The 21,303-nt window shown below is 33.2% G+C and overlaps 1 protein-coding gene across 6 annotated transcripts in view; it reads right to left on the minus strand.

The window, feature by feature from the left end:
* The window catches only part of LOC138325402 (eyes absent homolog 1-like), a 131,331-nt gene that overhangs the window by 48,601 nt on the left and 61,427 nt on the right, over nucleotides 1-21,303 (minus strand). The window contains exons 1-2 of one of the 6 annotated variants that reach the window (XM_069271051.1): nucleotides 5,527-5,964; nucleotides 4,121-4,188 (exon numbers count right to left, since the gene is read on the minus strand). In XM_069271051.1, the coding sequence (XP_069127152.1) occupies nucleotides 4,121-4,188; nucleotides 5,527-5,622 (164 nt within the window). In that variant the 5' untranslated portion in view covers nucleotides 5,623-5,964. Of the gene's footprint in view, nucleotides 1-4,120; nucleotides 4,189-5,526; nucleotides 5,965-21,303 lie in introns of those variants that run through there. The other 5 variants (XM_069271055.1, XM_069271050.1, XM_069271052.1 and 2 more) reach the window with 5 other exon arrangements.

Raw genomic sequence — 21,303 nt, forward strand, 5'->3', positions numbered from 1 at the left:
GGACAAGTCAGTGGTCAAGTCATATAAAGCAGGGTCATGGTCAGTGGTCATCTTCTTGACCTTTCAGCATCTGTGACCTTGGAGAAATGCCCTATTTCCAGATATCCTGTAGCTTTGCCTAGCTACCTTCAAATCACATGACAAGAATTAGTCAATCACAGTAGAGAATTCCATCAGTAGCCAATCAGATACTGGTATTTACCTTGTATATTACACCGACTACAGGTGACACTTTGGTCAAGCAGTGTACAGGTGACACCTTTGAACTTGACCAGGAAACCCTACTACACTGGTACAGTTGAGACTACAGGTAAGATATTGGGCAGTTGCAGACATCTATACAGGTAATTACAGGTAAATCTATAGAGGCAAATCCATGTATATATATATATGTGAGATAATTTAGTTTTTAGGGATAATGGAAACAAAATGTTACCAATTTCAAAAATAAATAAATTTGAAGCTCATTTTTTTTATTATGATATTGAATTATTTATTTAATAATCTATAAAAAAATCTTCAAATTATATGGATTTCCATTTCTGTTTAATTGTTAAAATTTTTCACTTTATAGCATAATTATAGTAAACCAGGACTTTTGTCTTGGCTAGAAAGTTCTTTAGTAAAGAGGCCCTTTTTCTCATTTTTATTAAATTAAGAATGAAATTTATAGGGAAAATGGATGAAATTTAAAACAGAATTTCTTAAAATATCGACCAGCCCCCCCAAAAGACCTTAGAATATAACCTCAAAATATATACAGACAAAAATTCTGCTGTGGCAGAAATGTGACTGCAAAGCCAAATATATATAACACATTTATCTTAAATGGAATCTAAATCAGAGAGATATTCAACCATTTTGACATCATTCCTCCTTGTTAATTGGTAAATGTAATCAACTATAGATAAATTCTGCTAGTTGGAAACGCATCAAGGTAGCTTCTTACTACTTTGGAACTCTTCTGACTCGCTTCCTGTCAGACGGGCCTATTTAGACTGACACCAAATTCATCTATCTCTTTTCAGAAGTCTTATCATATCTGATGAGACGGAATTGACCTCAATTAAGATGTTTTTGAGTTGAGTGCCCTCCCCTTGATTAGCATCTTAAGGGTGATTACCTGAGGAAAAGGTTTTCCCCCATTGGTGTCCAAGTTTCTCACTCTTCGACTAGAAACTCTTTGAGGGAGATGTTGTTTAACTTATATGTAGATAATGACCGTTATTTACTTCCAGTAGCTATTTAACAAGCTGTATCTTAACATGCAGCCACTTCACACTGAGGCAATGGCAAAGAAGGAGATTGAGATAAAAAAGAGAGAGAGAAAGTTGTATTTATTCCTTCGAAGTCTATGCCTATAAAGAGTGTTATTTGTACATCTTTAAATTGGAGTAGCAGACAATAGGTATTTCATTTAAAATGAAACAACATTAACTAATAGCAAAAATTGGAATGAAAATTTGGCCTGTCAGTTTACAGAGAAGCTTTGACATTAGAAGGAGAAAAAGAGAGATTGATTCTGAGTTATCATGTTTGTTTCTCCGCAGTAAAAGGAATTAATATTTTGAACAAATTTATGATATAAAAATAAGTTAATACTTTCTATCCTATTTGAAAATATCTTGTGCATCTTGACGGTGGTTCTGGTTAGGTTTGACAGTGATTGGCAGTCGTCCAGGATCAACATGCCATTGTATTAGGGAAGGAATCTTTTACTCCTAAAGCCATCCGCCATTAATTACAGTTAGGACCCTACATGGCTGGATGGACGGAGAAGAATGGGGTCTGTATCTTAAAGTCCCTCGGTGGTGGACCAAAACACATTTATCGGAACACTAAGGTGTGACCGTAGTTATCTTAAACACACCATACTGTTCAGCCAGGGGTGAAAACTACAATCAAGTCAGTTGTTACCTTTTCAAGTGCAGTGTTTAAAAGTTGGACACAAAGGACTTTTAAAGCTGAACTAATTCAAATGATTTCTTCAACATCCGGAATGGCTGGATTTGTTGAGAGACATGTGAGAATATTAAGCATGGCAACTTGTTCTGTTAATGGGACCTGAATCCCACAACTCTGCAACACTTTACATCCATTCATGTAAACACTTGAGTCAGTGGCATTCTGATTTTTTAGGGGAAGTTAAAAATTTCATTCCTTCTACTGCAGCGCAATATTATCATTCTTACAGTTGAATCTACGAAACTGGATAAATCTGGGGACTATCTCTAATGTCCTCAGAAATTAAGTTAGACGGTGACAGTAGGATTAAGTGTTCCAGTAGGTAATTATTTGCAGCAAGTATAATTAGCCACCTTAACTAGATGTACATCTACTCTCATCTACTAGATAATCTACAAATGGCTCTGACTCCAATAAGTAGACTCCTATCTAATGAACCAGTATATCAAATAAGTGAGGATGTCCTTCAGGCCTTATTATTGTATATAGTCTTAATTTGAATTCACAGTCGATATATTCAAGTTACGTAACAAGGATTAAAAAGTTACACAATAACATCGTAACAGCTGTGTCTAAGCAGTGTTTTAGAGTCATTAAGTATTACATATACCATGTAGGCGGGTAATTTATATTGTATAACTCAAACACTGAATCACCGACAATGTCTTCACACGTTAATTCCATTTCTAGAATCAAGTTGTTGTGTTTCAGAAGATTTTAGCTTCACATGATATAAATGATTTATCATGTAGAATTTTCAAACCAGACCCAATATTACTTAAGTAGAAAATAATGAAACACATTGTCAGAATATGTGAAACACATTGTCAGAATATGTCAGAAATATTCTTTCATCTCTTCATACATATAAGCTATATTGTCCAACCATGCATATAGAATTATTTTCCATACCAAGGTTATTGATGAGCCTTTCGACATAAATTTAGCTTTTAAATTCTTTCAGCGTAATTAATGCTATAATTATTGAGTTCACAGACAGTTTGAGTTTGATCATCACACAGTTTACACAAGTCTCCAGATTATAGTAACAAAACCTGTCTAAACCGACACCTGTATTAAAAGAGTTTGTTTACAACAAAACCTGTGTAATCAGGAACACCTGTTTATTATTATAAGCACAGTGTTCAATCCCTGTCTTATTTGAACTCAGCTAGTATACTGAACTTCACTCTAACAGAACCTGTTTATAATGTACCCTGTGCTATCTGAACTTAATTTCTATAATCTGTATATTATGATGTTACATACAACCTGTCTATACTGAACTTCACTCTAACAAAACCTGTATATAATGTACCCTGTGTTATCTGAACTTTCTATAATCTGTATATTATGATGTTACATAAAACCTGTCTATACTGAACTTCACTCTAACAAAACCTGTATATAATGTACCCTGTGCTGTCGTACCCTGTGCTGTCTGAACTTCCTATAATCTGTATATTATGATGTGTCTATATTGACTCCAAAGGAAAACAAACCCTGTATAAACTAGAACATCTTACATAAAGGAAACCACATAATCCCATAACCTAGTATAATTTTTCATTTTTATAAATCACTGAATGCATGTCAAAAGAAAATTAGACACCCAAATTTAAACTAGACAAATCCTGTCTCTATAAATACGTCCTGTTGTCAGTGGGTCAAGATGTCCACGAAAAACCATTCAAATTTGTAAAAATTTGTCCCGATCGAAATACAATATAACAAAGGTGTACCATCTAAGTCTAAGTTTGTAAAGCAGGTGTAAGGAAATAGAAAAGACAGGTAAGTAAATTTTGCGTCACTTGCACAGGTATCTATAAACAAAGCGTGTCAACTTAGCGAAAGCCAGCTCATATACGACAAATTTCACCAGTCAATTTTTTTTTTTTAGATTTTTAAAGGTAACAGATTCAGGACGAGAAAGAGGTCTAGTGTTTTGGTATTGTCTACACTTACACATGGGTCTCCTGAGCAACATAGAAAGAAAACAATTCTGTCCATTTTGACCAATAATCCATATATCAAACTAATCAGTACTTTGTTACAATATCATAAAATTTGTGTGTCGCATGTCAGTTAGGTGATGTTTAATCACAGGTAGATCGTTATAACAGGTATGTATAGAAGTGATGATCAACAAACTCACCCTTGGTCCACAAGATTCCTATCCGGAGTGTCTTCACACTTCTCCGATTCTTTCCGAGCTCGCTTCAACTGTAAAATATGAAGAGGTTCTAAGTATTATTATCCCAATGGTGACTGACCATTATAGTTAAACACTCGAAGACCCCAGGCCTAACACCACATACACACTACTGGTGAACACGGGGTTAACGTAAAGAAAACAACAAATCGGCAGTCAATGTCACGCTTGAATAAAACAACAAGAGTTGATACACTGAAGTATTTCGGACAAGGTAAGTTAACAATGAAATCAGTATTCCCCCTACCAGTCGCTGTCCTCGCGACAAGAGGACACAAAATCTCATTTTACGACTATTGTATTAAACTAGTACTGTATAGAAAAGTTGATTGACACTTGGGAAGATTCTTATTTAAGTCAACATTATTTCATTTTACTGAATGTAATACCAACAGATGTCAATGTTGTAGTTATAAGTCTACTGATTTCACATAGCTATCATACAATGTCACTTAAGTAATAAACATAGCTATCATACAATGTCACATAAGAAATAAACATATAGCTATCATACAATGTCACATAAGAAATAAACATATAGCTATCATACAACGTTACTTAAGTAATAAACATAGCTATCATACAATGTCACATAAGAAATAAACATAGCTATCATACAATGTCACATAAGAAATAAACATAGCTATCATACAATGTCACATAAGAAATAAACATAGCTATCATACAATGTCACGTAAGAAATAAACATAGCTATCATACAATGTCACGTAAGAAACAAACATAGCTATCATACAATGTCACTTAAGTAATAAACATAGCTATCATACAATGTCACATAAGAAATAAACATATAGCTATCATACAATGTCACATAAGAAACAAACATAGCTACCATACAATGTCACATAAGAAACAAACATAGCTATCATACAATGTCACATAAGAAATAGACATAGCTATCATCTGATGTCATTTGCACCTCGAACCTTGATCTAGCTAATATCATTTCCATAGCAACATAATGTCTGGTGTCAATTTTGTCTCAATAGATCATGATATTTTTGAGCAATGGGTCTTTGTTACCATTATAGAGTCCCACTAATGTGGTCGTCAACATGAGTGATGCCAATAACAGGGAAAATGTCAAGAAAATTCAAATTTTCAAGATTTTAATGTTCAGAGAGATGAAAGCTATAAATTTTGCTTCTTTTAAGGGAGCATATAGGTATACTGTCAAAACATCAAGACCTCTCAAAAAGGGATTACAACTGTAGTTATTTACATGCATCTAATTTAAAGACATTTTGAGTGAAGACATTGACATGATGATGTCAGGGTTATTGTGATGTCATCAATCATGTTTGTTGTGATGTCATCCCAAAACTCACCAATGGAGATCCGGGAGGTGAGATTTGAATTAATGAAACGTGGTGTAAGTTTGGGTTTTCGCTTCCCAGAATCATGATTGCAGGTGATATGTGCATAAAAGTAGGTATTTCTAGGAGGATAGTCTCCTTTATGGGTAATCACAAATCTTTGGATACACAGGAAAGTCCTGGGACACCAGTCTAAAGCAGTCTAGTCCTTGTCGGCAGATCAACAGTACAAGCCTCCAGATGCCAAAACGCTGACTTGTTAGACAGCTGACTGAGTATAAAATCCGGGGTACACAACAGACTGCAAAGTCAGAGTCTCACAAACTTTTCAGTCTCTCCGCCATAATTCCAAATCATGTCTGCTGGTCAAACATGGAATCACACACAGGGTCCTATCAGCCAGAAAACCAAGGTAGTACCATCATCACAACCAACATGGCTTCCCTCTAAACTAGTTTACACACACTAACATGACTCAAAACATCAGAGTTTCTGGGTCATACACGTGTGCCTGTTCCCCCAGCCTCTGACTTGAGAAAATGTGTGTGTATGTATGTATGTACAATCACAGGGGTAACAAGATGGTAAGGGAGTGTCACTCTGGGATTTATGATAAATCATGGCCCATACGGGGCACAGCATGGGGGTCCACACTCGAGTCTACAGGGGTCCCATGTCCCTGTTCTGGTCAAAACCTACAGGACAAGCACCTCTAAATCTACAGCCACATGGCTTTGATTACTTCCCATTTGAATAGGAATCTCCTTGGTGTTTTTTTTTGTTTCACTGTAGAAGTCACTTGGGGTGAGTCAATGAACTTGCCAAGGTCAAACAGATTTTAATGCAAATGTTTTTTAAAACTATGAAGCTTAGTTTCTTCAAACTATTTGGCAATTTCTACAAATATCGATGATTCTTCAAAGATGATTATTTAACCATAGCGATCTCTCAAACATTTACTTACAAATCAATTTCTTATACCAAAATGAAATACATATTGTTTCCATGCAACTACCAAAATATATTGAGTATCACATTTAATTATAGATTTCAATTTTGAAAATATATTAATACAAAAAATTTAATATCAAAATGTAATGAAATGAATGTTCAACACTTCGAACAAAAGATAAATTAACACAATAGAAAAGAAATTTAAATAAATATACGTGTAGAAAGTTTTCTCTTGTATTATAATTATCAGAATTATGGAAAAACACATTGATCATTAAACTGTCAAGGAAATAATTTCCCCTTTGGAGCCCCTTGTTGATTTTCCATTAAGCAGAACTACCCCATTTTGGCCCCTTGCTGTCCCTTTCACTGAGAAAGGAAGTGAATTGATGGGAAGTGGGTGTCACACCAGGGGCTTGCCAGTGGCTCCCTAGGGGCCAGGGCCCCACCCAGAGTGGGGATTTCCCACTTCCCAAGCAAAGTGCCAGACACATACATTTTCTATAACGATGGCATGACAAGAGGCTTGAGCTCCAGTCTGCTTTTAGTGTCAACAATGAGCAGGGATGTCCAAACATAAAATATCACTTCTTTGTTAATAAACTGAGGCTTCTAAACCGCCAGCATCTTGGCAGTTTTATTATGTGCATATCTTTCTGAAACTACCTCCTACTAAAAATGCCCAATTAAATTTTGAAAAAAAAAAATACAATTGTACAACTAAGTGCTGAAGTTGGCATCAGTATTCTTCCGAAGTTGCATCATTTTTTTCCCACATAGTTCAATGACAAAAAAGTCTATTTAGAGAATTTCAGTTTCACTATGGCATCATCTTTTTGTATAATTTGAATAACCCATTTGCACTAGATTTACAGTCATTCTATGCATAAATAACAATAGTAATGAATGTGAAGTAGTTCCAATTTTTGGAGACGATACAATTTTTTATATCTGCTCCTATACATGTACAAATACAATTTTGCATTAAAATTTTCTATAAATATGTTCCAATATTATGAGAGACTGTTGAGAAGTTGTTAGATATTTATCATATTATAACAAAGTTCAACTTGATCCTGTTAAATAATTTCCTATAAACAGACTTTGTTAGTTTAATTCCGTTGTATAAATTCATAAGTTTGTTTTTATTCTCAGACTTTTGTTTTTCATTAATTTTAATGTAATATATATATCCAAGAAATGTCATTTCTTAATAAACACTTTTTCAGTTTATCCAGGTATGGTTTGGGTTGATTGTGAAATTTAAACAGAAGGTCACCAACTGAGAAGTTTTTGTACAAAATGACCTCCACTTTGTTGAAATTTAAGATTATCTCCCCTTAATGTTTTCAAATTAAGGACACGGATCTAACACAACAGGCATATAATACTGATTTTATGCAACAGATTTATTTTATATATATATCAAGATCCATTTGATTGCAATTTAAGCATTATACAGATATGGGGCCAGTCTAAGTATAGAGACCCTATAGAGTTAAGTTGACCTGATCCCCCAATCCCTTACCCCCTCTAAAACCTAACCCCTACACAATCTTAGCCCCAATATGTGATATCACTCTGGCCTCCTCCATCATTCCACATAACCAAACCCCTTTGTGGGGCCCTGATCAACACCCATTGATAAATTAAATCAATCATAGTTGGGGGTTATCTCCAGTTTTACAGGGAATTAATTAGCCACAAGATGGAGCTGTTTGTCGGGAGGGGACCTACTGGGCCGAGGAGAGGGAGGTACAAAGCTATATACACTCAGCAATGATAACACTAGTGTTCCTCCAAAATGAGCATGGCTCATTCATGTCCACACTCTTAGGGAATTAGACAAATTCTTGCCGATTATTTAGGAACATGTGAGTGACCTTGACCTTTCATATCAGGAAATATGCACACATGCACCATCAGAGAAAATCCCAAGAGACATGTAAGATAATGTTGTATGATAGCTGAATCCACTTTATGGTTTACACAACAAACAATGTCGGGGAGTACATATTAAAAGCATCTTTGCATCGTTTAAAATATCTTATATTATAAACAAAAGGAAATAATTGTTTTGTTGTTGTTTTTTCACCCAGAAAAATTCCCTTTATCGCTATTTGGGAATTCATATTTCGTATTTTCTAACAGTTAACTTGTTAACTTTAGTTTGTGAATCTATTGTTTATATTTTTTTAAACATATAGCATCCTTATTCAATTTGAAGGGTAATAGCAGTGAACACATGGATTTCTATTATATTGAAAAGTAAAGCATAGCTGTTTAAAAAAAATATAATAATCAAATCAATTAAAAACATTTACAAATATCTGTGGATAGTTAACACCATTCATATTTTGCCAGCATTAAAACTCTAACCTGGCTGTATAATTAATCCTAAATTAAAGACTTAATCTTCAAAATTAATGGAAATTCATGAATAATTAATCATTAGAATGAATAATTAAATCAAACAACAGAAATGACTCCTTAATTATGGATACTTTATTTACTTAATCCTTCAATTTGGATAAAAAAAATTATCATCAAAGTTAGCAAAATATTGAATATATACCTAAAATAAGTATTCATTAGAAAATTGATACCATTTTGATTTACAAATGTTCTTGTATCCTGATCTTTTTATAGATAGCTTAAATTAAAAAAGTTTATAAAGACAAAGTCTATTGAAAATATTACACTTGTATCCACTAATATCCACTGATTTGGCCCGTGTAATATTTTTGCTTATGTTACTAGTGTAATATGACCTTCATTGGCTGAAAATTCATTGCGACGTCAGACAGAAACATTAAAATGATGTTAGGAAAAAAAGATGTGACATCAGGTTTACGAAGAGGCAGAACAAAACGGCGGTGGATTTTCAGAATACATTTTGATGTGAAATTATTTGTTATGTAGATATTTGTAGTTACGTGATAAAAAGTATCTTAAATTTGTGTTCATTTTATATTAGATTTTATGAAACTCGTCTGGAAGTTTTAATTTTTGCTCGCCAAGGCTCACAAAAATAAACACTTCTTAAGACTTGTTTCATAAAACCTCATATGAACACTCATGTAAGATCCTATTTTTCTATCTTCTTGAGTGAGTTTTGATTTTTGTTTGTTTCTGTGTTATGACTGCAGGTTTGTAGTTTTACATTGGGACTTGATATAACTCCTCCATACATCCCCAAAACCTACCACTCTAACAAATGCCCATAGCTGTTAATTGGGCGCTTAACACAAACAAAGCCATTAACTCAACTTACTCAATGTGATACCTATGGTTCAAATTTTCCCTTTTCATTTCATACAATGATGACGTATCATTAGCAGATACTTACCTAGAGGGCGCTCCTGATCAGAGATAACGCCCCGACATGGGTTCCCCTCATTTATAACTGATGATGTGATAACGATTCCACTAATTATCCCCTGTCCACCACCAATAGCCTAAACAACAGTAAAAACCCATGTGTGTAGGATTTCTGAAGTAATACGGCTATAACTTAGACATTTGGAGTACTTCCTGAAGACATCCAATGAAGGACAAAAGTACCAGCCCTCCACTTCCTTCTTCTCTAATCAAACTCTAATTTTCCACTTGACAAATCCACTAACTTCGAAACAATACACGCCTAAAACTCTCTTTACAATTTCTTAAAACAATTATGTGGCTTTTAAGATATTGAGGGAAGAAAATTACTCATATTTTTTACCAAACAACAAAACACATAAATGTTCACAACAATTGATGTTCATTTCCTTCTCAAGTCTTGTTTGTTTCATGACGAGAAATCGTTGGAGAAGGCTTTCGTCAATGTAACATATGACGAGCACAGAACTGAATTTCTATTGAACAAGAAAAGGAATCAAAGCATAAAAAAATATAAAAGAGATCTAGAAACAAAATCTTAAAAACACCAGAAGTCCTGTAACAAGTTCTAAAGGGTGTCTTCAAAAGTAAATGAAACCAAAGACAGCAAAAGGAATGAATATACAATATAGTTAGTCAGTGGTGAAAGAAGGAAAGCAAAATCACTTGGTATACAGATGAAAAGTCTTACATTAAGGTGACACCTGGATTTGTTTTTAAATGACTGAAAATATGTTAAGCCCCAATATCTGACCAGAATTTCACACCCTTCTGTGGATGATACTGAAGTCTCCCTCACATACTATCGACAGATTCTATTTACATTGAAAAAACTTTGAATTAATTATATCCAAGCTATATGTACAGACAGCCATGTTGGTTCGAAAGGCATAAAACTTGTTCTTTTTCATGGCAGGTTAACGATTGGCCTCTCAACCCTTAAACTTTCAGAAGGTCGGAAATGAGGATAAAATTATATGACATTAATGTTGCTGATCAAGGGCTTGTAGGATCGAGATTGGAATGTGAACTAGGGTACAATATACACTTATCCAACTTTACAGTTCACATAATTCAAGCCTTCAGCATAAAAGTGACAATTCCGTAGAGTTCACAGAACACAAACTTACACAAATCATATGACCGTTCAATTGATCAGCCACCGGAGAATTTGTACACTGAGATATGTAGCATAGTTGTAGCTATTCAGCACACATTTGAATAGACTTTTTGTATCTCACACAAAAGGTATTGTTTGAAAAAAAACAACATATCTGGTAATAAGCCCATGTCTTTGAATAAGCCCATGTCTGGTTACAATAAATAAGCCCATGCCTAGTAGCAAGCCTAAGGATGGTAATAAGCCATTGTCAATAAGCCCAAGTCTGGTAATAATTTAAGCCCATGTCTGGTAATAAACCCATGTCTGGTAACAAGCACATTAGAAAGCCCACATTCAGTAATAAGCCCATGTCTAAAAATAAGACCATGTCTGGAAGGAAGCTCACCTTTATCTTATGTATAGTTAGGTTAAGAGGCCAACAGATTATGGAAGTCTTAGTATTTCAATGGAATTCTGTAAATGGTACAATTACATGATATCCCTGAATATCAAACCGTTATATTTCAACATTTGTGGAATATGAAACAATGGTCACATTACAGTCTATCTGAATCCATTGCTCTGGTCTACAGTTTTTATAAGAAATTAATGTGGCATTATAGGCAGCATATGAAATTTTTTGGTCTGTGATCTTTCTCTGGAACTACAGAAATCCCCTAGTTCTAACACATTGTTCTGTGAACTTTCTCTGGAACTACGGAAATCACCCAGTACTAAATCACACATTGTTGGTCTGTGATCTTTCTCTGGAACTATGGATTTCCCCTAGTACCAAATCACACAAGGCCTTCAATGATCTGGTTATATCTAACCAATCTTTTAATTCTGAACGTCATTACAAACTTTATAAATTGATTAAGTATTGATTGTATCAAAATTTATTTGGGTTTCATACTCTTCTTTATTTAGAACATAAAAAATTATGTAAACAACAATCAAAATAAGTCATACTTGAAAGATTTGTATTTAGTTTAATAATAATATATTTTTTTTTACCACTGAATCCTCCCACGAAAAAACCACTCAGACATTTTGAAATCTGCAGCTGAAATGAAGTACCTTCCGTGTCATATAAGTTTCAACATCCTGAGGATCATATTTGTTATAGACACCAATGAAATGTAAACAGTTGTATGTTACAGGTTTTTCCTGGTTATATATTGTCATTATTCATAGAACAGAGCGTTCATAGAAAGGACTATGTACATTTCATCTAATCCAAGATATGTTGTTATAACTATGTACATTTCATCTAATCTAGAATATGTTGTTATAACTGTGTACATTTCATCTAATTCAGAATATGTTGTTACATTTCATCTAATCCAGAATATGTTGTTATAACTATGTACATTTCATCTAATCTAGAATATGTTGTTATAACTGTGTACATTTCATCTAATTCAGAATATGTTGTTATAACTACGTAAATTTCATCTAATCCAGAATATGTTGTTATATTACTACATGGATTTTTGTAATAATCCTTAATGGATAAAAGGTTATGAAAACAAAAATTGTACATCATAAGCGCTGCAACTTCTGGGCATGAAACGTTGAAAAATATGAAATGAAGTTATAATGCAACTCTTGATCTCATTCGCTTCATTAATCTGGCCATTTTCCTAATTCTCTAGATCGCATAAATAATGCCCCTTCAGATGATGACTTTGTGACAGTGGGTTCTATGCACGGATCCATTCAGAACACAAGATGTTACACATAGAATAACTTGTTTCTATAATACCAAATTGGCATAATAGCCAATTTCACAAGTAGCTAATTTTTTTAACTTGCTATTGAAGTTAACTCTTAAAAAATAATTGGGGTGAAGAGAATTTGAAGTGGACCAGAGAATTCTCCCAGTAATCCCTCATATTTGTTCCACTAATCATGTTCATCATATAATAGAGAAAATGCGAAGTTCAAAGAATGTTCAATAGCAATGAAAAGTTCATGGAAATTCGTGAATAACTCACATTAGGCGAGTAATTTGCTGTGCGACGACACGTAAACGGGCTATCATTAGTTTTGAATTTAAGTACTGTATATATATGGTCTATCAGAATAAAATACGAGTGAAGTGTTAAATAAAGAGAACAGGTACTAATCTAATGTTTTAATGATATAAATATGAGGAATGACACATAAATATATATTAGTTGTGGCTTTGAAGGAAGTTTGATGGTCCGAAAAGTACAAAATTATAAAAGAAATTACTGATAATAAGTAAAAATAATCTGAAATTATCATTTAGTTAAAAATCAAATTGGAGAGAAAATTATTACCATATTCCAGAATTATACAGAAAGAAAATGCGTGAAATCGAACACAATAAAACGTAAGCATTATTGGGTATATGAATATAGAGAAACACTATAAGAGTATATGAAGCATCTTTTCCATGTAAAGTGTTTCGGAAGATGGACATAGTGACATTCTGCCATATTACATGTCATGATTACATGATTGATTTGGATAACTCAAATATATATACAAGTACATTTACACTCTTGCTGATATCAATATAACCAATACACATAAATAAATACATGTAGATGAAATTGCATATTTGTAAAATATTGCGAACATGAATAATATTTCATTATGAGACCATCCACGTTAATGATGTATAAAATCTTATGTTATAATTATAAATCAAATGTGTAACAGTAACTAGAATATTGTTAACGAGCACCGTATTACAACATCCAATTGGAAATGTAATAAATTGTCTGGTTATATCATCATTTGGATTTCCAAATGTAGCTGAGTTTAATTGGAATACGACAATCAAGCCGTAGGATATGTTATCGGATAGGAGATGTAGGATGGAAGTGTGACTGCGTAATCTACATTGTTTAATGCCTAATCATAGATATCAGGTAGATATTTGGTAGATTTCACTTTATTATGGTTAATACATAACAATAATACTCATTTCAAATACAGAGGCAATTTCTCCATTTCTTTCACTTATTGTCATTTTATTTAACTCTCTTTTCCACGTTCACATGTTTTTCAGAATTTAAAATATATTTAAAAAAGGAAAGCAACAGTGACTAGAATTAAATTTGAAATTTTTAAACATCAGAAAAAATCTTTTGGAGTATGCTGTAATTTTGAATTTCTCTCAATGATTATAAGCGGTCTAGATAAAACAATATCATGGCTATTATCAGATGATACTCGCAGTTGAACAGATTTCTAAAATTGTTTCTAAAATGAAATGATAAAATCAAACAACACCAAATTATTTTTTTAGTTCAGTAAAATGAGCTGTCAGTTTTTCAGATATTTTAATCATTTTCATTACCTATTAATCTATCGTACTTGGATATCATAAATTAGGAAATTTGCATAAACATGTAAGATTAATTGCTATGACAAACACACAAAATATTACTTTTTTATTTTTCAGCTTTTGAATTATCCTTTAAAGGTTGTCATTGTATTGACAATATAACAGTTGAGTAAGAAAATTAATTCTGAAACGTAAACCATCATCGTTTGTTTATATCAGAGACTTCTAACATTAGCCATTATTTCCGAGTACTGACTAGATTTCCGATTCCTTTGCTAAATTCTCCACCCATAAAGCTCTATAATAATGGTTATAGAAATGGGACAATGTCAAAATCGCTCACCCCACAAAATAAATATTTATAAGTGGCGAGAGAATTCAGCAAAGTCCTGTGTGTATACGCGACTGTCAATAGTGTTGGGCCTAACTAAACACCATCTTGGGGATGTCTTTGTCAATAACCTATAGCCTTCGTCAAGGTAAGCGAATAAAATGGCAGCGAAATGAACCCAGAATCTCCATATTAGAATAATGAACTTCCTAAACTCACCGATTTCTGAAGAACACGCAGATCTATTGAAGGATAAGAAATGACTCTTGACAGTTTGACAATTTGACAAAAAATAAACAGAACGCTTGATGTGTACTTTAAGCAGCCATTGTATATAAATGTTCCGTGTTGTCTTGTCGTAATAGAAGTGACATGTTCTGATTAAAAGTTTTAGAATGATTAAATGTACTTTATGTTTAGTGCGGAAAAAACCTGAAAATTGATGGGACATCAGAAGATAATAAGACAGTGATGTTTTAAAATAATTTCATCAATTTTGATAAAAGAATTGGGTAGTTTTTATGAAATGACAATAAAAATGACAGTGATTTATGAACAGCATATTCAAGATGAGCTTCATTTGATATGATTTATTAGAACGGTATAAGTATACCATGATGGGAATTTTATTACTAAAATCAGACTTGAATGGAAATGTACAATGTACCATTTGACACACATCCTTTCTCCAACAGGGATTATTTCTCCTTGAGGGTCAAAACCATCCTTTTGGAATAGTGTCGTCCACCGAAATAAATTTCAGAAAATACTATAGAGAAATATTTCTATATTTACTTTTGCTAAAATTCATGAGAGATAATACTAATAATAATCAAAATAATTTATTCATTTTTTATTTTCTTTTTAATGTTCATAAGTGAAATGTTCAGATTTTATTAACATTAAATTATGAAAACATTTTTCATTTAAAATGACTCAGTTTGCCATTCCCTACAGATGAATTTAAACAATTAGATCTAAAACAAACCAGACCATTGTAATTTCAGCAGAAAACGAAAGACCTCATTTGTTTTGTTATATTTATCAGCTACAGGTAAATGTATGTATTTATATTGTAAAACATTGCGGCGCCCCCTTCCTCCTCGAATGGGTGGACAAGTGGACCACGAACCCCTGTAGATATCATACAGCCCATTACATGTGACATAAACGACTTAGACCAGTATTCCGGCAAATGAGCCATGAGGGGGGCCTTTTCTTATCGAAACACCTGGCCTTCATCAGAAATTACTTCATCTATCTACGGCATACAACTGAAAATGTATGTGTTTATCAGTCTTTTCTTTATAAGGAGAAAAGATTTGATATAAAAAAAACATTAATTTTAGCGTTTCCATGGCAGTGCTCTTAATAGGGTACTATCTAGTAGTTTTAGGAGGTCTCGGGACAGGTGGCGTAGGTTGCATGACTGTCAAGTTCCAGGTATGGCAGTCACTAGTCACTGAGCCAAGTGGCGTGCATACTGAGGATTAAATGGTAACATATGTACTTGTGTTTACATTCTGGCCCTCTTATCACACCCGTCTGCTTTAATTATCATTATTACGAATTTACTACAAAATTAAGTGAACTGTCGTAATTTTTTTCAAATTCAGAACCGCTTGTTTATATCTGCGTGTATGCCAAGCTGTCTTTTGTAGACTATTTATAATACGTGTGTAAATATACTGTCCTACGCCCCTTTGTGTGTCGCTCAGCACGATTATGTACACACAATTTTCGAGTGATATTATACAGAGATTTTTCAAAAGAAATAATCACACAAAAAATATCCTTTCTATTTTTTTTAACAAACGAAAAGGATTTACCAGGAATCATATTGTAGATTTAACATAATAAGAAACAAAAAATAAATTTTACAGTTGAAATAGCCATATAATAATTCAATATTGACAAAATTACAAATTTTATTTTCGCATGTATTCCTTTCAGATAACAGAAATTATTTATGATATATTGAAAAGATTTAAAAGATTGTAGATTGAGGACTTGCACACTTCCTACCTTCTGTAGTAAGTGCCATATAATTTATTATTGAAACGGAAAATATGTTTAATTTTTAATTAAATTTCTTTTCATATTTAAACTAAATTTGCTTTCACTATGTCATCAAAATAAATTACAAAAACAGACAATTATTACAAAATTATACATTTCAACCAATTTATGTATGCATACTTGCTAACTAATTCTACCAATAGTTTCAGCATTTGCTGTTTGAAATATTTTAACAAAATATTTTACATAATTTTGGAAAAGTATATTGTATAAATTAAAGTTTGAAATAATTTTTGGTTTATTCTAAAATTTAACTAAATCAAAATATTTGAAATTAATATCATGTAGAAAGTCTGGTTTCACGATATTGTTAAAATTAAAACATTAGAAAAGGATAATTCAAATTATATCAGGATTATAATTTACTTTGTAAACAGTTTTATAAATTTAATTTGGGAATATATTTAATTTTCCTGACATCTTTTATATTAGAGACAGACACCACATACTTGTTTATGGCTGTAGGAAATATCTTAACATCAGTGTGTGAGATATTGCAGGGAAAGCCACGGTATATTCTTCCGTATTTATCAGTTCAGAAATGACTGTCATTACTGTATACAAAATATTTATCAAATCAGAAAACATTTAATATGTATTAAATCAACAACCGTAACAAAATGTATGGACACACTCGAAATAGGTTTTATATTTTTATAATAGAACTTAACTGGGCGTCCCATGATAAAAGATTTTATCAAATAAAATTAATTTCAAAATTGGCTACGGAGATATTATCTTTATGGATTGTATGCGGAATGAACTGCAGGCTTTGTGAATGGACTGGAAGATCGGTGATGGAGGCTGCAGGGAGAGTTCTCATCCATACAACACTTACCTAGAAATACAGTTCAGGTACTAAAGGTCCAAATCCATACAGGTATATAACGAGATACGACGTCCGTGAGATATAATGTCCGCAGGGCCGAGGATGAAGATCCGGATCTCAGAAATGTCACACCGTTAATCCAGAGTCTGGGGATGTTGAGAGCAAGGTATACTTGCTTATTCCTAACAAGCCTTAGACATGGTAGAAAACCAAACTTTGGTCAGACAAGCTCTCGGAACCATAAAAATAGGTGTTTAACAAAACAGGTAAGCTAGCCGTGTACGGAAACTTGAGTGGTAGGGATACATGCACGCAGGATTAGATCTGCTTAGTGTAAGTCTATACCTTGCTAACACCAATCACAACTCGCTACTTTTTGCTGGAATTCTATCTGCTTCAACAACCGAATAGATAGCCCAACAAGCGATCAAGTTTTCAGAGACATAGTTGTAGGTTTGAATGGGAGGAGGCAAGGATCTTACTTGTATGAAGGGCCAGAGGTAGTCACACGGTTGTCCAAACCTGCCCACTTTTCCTGGGCGACACTATCTGGCAAGTTCTGTTTCAACAAACAGGTGAGGTCCTACCCACTGTACTGTCATGTTTATTCATGATGACAAATTAACATTCAGTCATTTCGTCCTGGCTATAGATGTACCAGCTAGCTGTCCCGCCCCCTCTGTGTCACAACACTCTGGTACACAGCAGGCTTTCATTCCTGTGGAGAACAGGCCAGTCAGCTGGGGGCGGGGCATCAATGACTGACAGCTGTCATAGAAACGCCCCCTCATCAGCACTGCATAGACTGAGTCAGCCATGTGTGTTGAGGTGGGCGGAGCTAGACAGACCAATCATCACAGGGTAAACTGGCTTCAGTATGAGAGACAACATACAGCTATCAGAACATCATACATAGTACCTATAGACCACTAGACAAGTCAAGCTGGCTTCAGCATCAAATTCTCATAGCTCTGACGTTTTAGTACCAAAACAATGACCAATTTCTCTCAATACATTTCCTTCCTTCTACCAGTCAGGTTTAGATTTCAAAGTAAGACTCCCAATTAGGAATGTATCCTACTATAACATATATATGTGATGGAAAGTCTATATGGTATAATGGCCAGGAGAAATCTCACTGAAAATATGATATATTGTCAATATGTAACGTCTGGGGGTAAAATTGATCAATGTTATTATGACCTTGTCATAAAAATGTTAAGAAAAAATATCGCCTCTACATAGAAGAAGTTCTATAATGCTCTTAAGTTTTAATATTAACATATATACAAAATAACTAAATCTGTAATAAAATAAATAATAATTAATAAAGACATTTCATAACAGTATCCAAAATATTGAGACATGTTTCAAAGAAGTATCAAAATATTAATGAAATATATCAGTAACAAAATAATATGAAAAATAAAGATATACACACACAATAAATAATGCAAAATACTAAGACAAAAGATATAAAATAATTAAAAAAAATTTCATCAAGAAATGGGAACATCTAATGCTGGTTTTTATATAGTCTTTAGATCACTAAGTTACGAGAAAGGCAAGCTAGTATTTCTAGAATGAAAGATTTTTGGATGCCATATCATATTACATTTGTATGTATTAAGTTTTTAATCTTTTCTGAGGTAAAATGAATATAAAAGAGAAGTATTTTAGATCTGAGATAAACTCGCCACATATGTGTACTTATCCTATCGAAATCGGTAAAATCTCGCTTTTGTTAAACATTTATTGCTGGAGTATCATATACAGTAGGGACTTTTTAATTCTGATTATTTTCCTTTTAAGGATGTTTGAACCTTTGCATGTAACCTAGAATTATATATAATTAAAAGAACTCCTATGTATAGAAATCCTTTTAAAATTTTCTTTTTGACATTATATAAAGCAAACAATTACTTTATGCTTTGTTTTGACTTTATAAATCCTTTAACAATCTCTAACCCATAGCCCACTCTTTTGACATCAATGATAACATTTCACCATGTTCTACTGATGTGATTATAATTAGAGATTTTTTGATTAATACCAAAACACCATGTTTAAGACATACACTAGTTTGTCTGTCTATTGATCAAAATTTTAAAGTAAAAAAAAATGAACAGAAATCATCAAAAGTCTTGAGCTTATAAATAATGTACATTGCAATACAGAGGACTCCACATAATCGAATAACGGTTATTCGAATATTTCGGTTATTTGCATAAAATTCTGCGGTCCCGATTTTTTCCTTCTTTATCTTTGTTTTTCAACTCCGTGTATTTGCATAGACTTTTACATGACCTCCGGTTATTTGAATAAAATATTTGGGAAATTCTAAAAATAAAATCGAATATTTTTCAATTTTGCAATATTTTTTTAGCGAAATTCGCCGATATATGTTTCAAGATACTTCGCTTTTACTAGAAATCATCCTGGTAAACAGATTAACGTTATAGTATGGCTTGTTATTTTATGCATGAATCTGCGAAGGTATTCGACGCTGTTACGATTTACATCAGCAGCGGTTGATCATAACTTTAGTATATTCACTGACTCAAACATCTAATTAAAGCATTTGCACTTTCAAATATGTTTATTTTATTAACGTAACGTACCTTAGTTCGCGATCGGTTGGAGAAACCATGCTTCCTTACAACAATCGCCATTCATGAGTAGTCTCGTTCAACCAGAGTCTTGTTGACTACGACAGACATGTGCGTATCAAGCGTCTCGTTGAACGAGACATAAAAGCATGCAAAGTCGGCGTACAATGACTACCGCAAGTTTCTACGGTCAGTTTTTAGTGGTAGATATCCATTTCAACATTTGGTATATTTGTATTCAAAGGTAAAATTGTAATTTATAAACCAGTCAATCACAGGTTATTTTCTTATGTAATTAAACCAGTCAGTTTTTACAGATTTAAAATATTCAGTTCAACATCTTATACTGAACTCATTACACCTGCACAGTTTTCAGATTTTCTGGACTTAAATGCAAGTCAGTTTTCACAGGTCAAACTTTAACTAAATATAGAAATAGTCAGTTTTCACAGGTTAAGAGTCCAATTAGTTTAAGATGAAAAGTCTTTTTCATATGATAAATGATTTGCCTGTCTTGGATGAAAGTCATTTTTCAAATAAGAGAGTTTTCACAATTCAGTTCTCAGTTTTCACAAGTGAAATATTTAGTTACATTTAATTAGTTTGTCACTTTTCAGTTTTTCACAGTAATGAATTATCAGTTCCAGGTTGTCAGTTTCTAAAAAATGCAAAGTTGTCAATTTCTACAGTTGAGATGAATACAAGGTGGTCAGTTTCCACAAGTGAAATGAGTGTTATGTGGTCAGTTTCTACAGGTTAAATGAATGTTGGTCTGTCAGTTTTCACAGGTGAAAAGGGTACTATGTTGTCACTTTTCAAAGGCAAAAAGTGTGCTGTCGTCAGTTTCCACAATTTAAATGAAAACTGTCAGTTTTCACAGATGAAATAAGTGTTAAGTCATCAGTTTCCACAATTTAATTGAATGCTGGTCTGTCAGTTTTCACAGGTGAAATAAGTGTTATGTCGTCAGTTTCTACAATTTAATTGAATGCTGGTCTGTCAGTTTTCACAGGTGAAATAAGTGTTATGTCGTCAGTTTTCACAATTTAATTGAATACTGGTCTGTCAGTTTTCACAGGTGAAATAAGTGTTATGTAGTCAGTTTCCACAATTTAATTGAATGCTGGTCTGTCAGTTTTCACAGGTGAAATAAGTGTTATGTCGTCAGTTTTCACAATT

Source organism: Argopecten irradians, chromosome 6, assembly GCF_041381155.1.
Source record: "Argopecten irradians isolate NY chromosome 6, Ai_NY, whole genome shotgun sequence".
Taxonomy (NCBI): domain Eukaryota; kingdom Metazoa; phylum Mollusca; class Bivalvia; order Pectinida; family Pectinidae; genus Argopecten; species Argopecten irradians.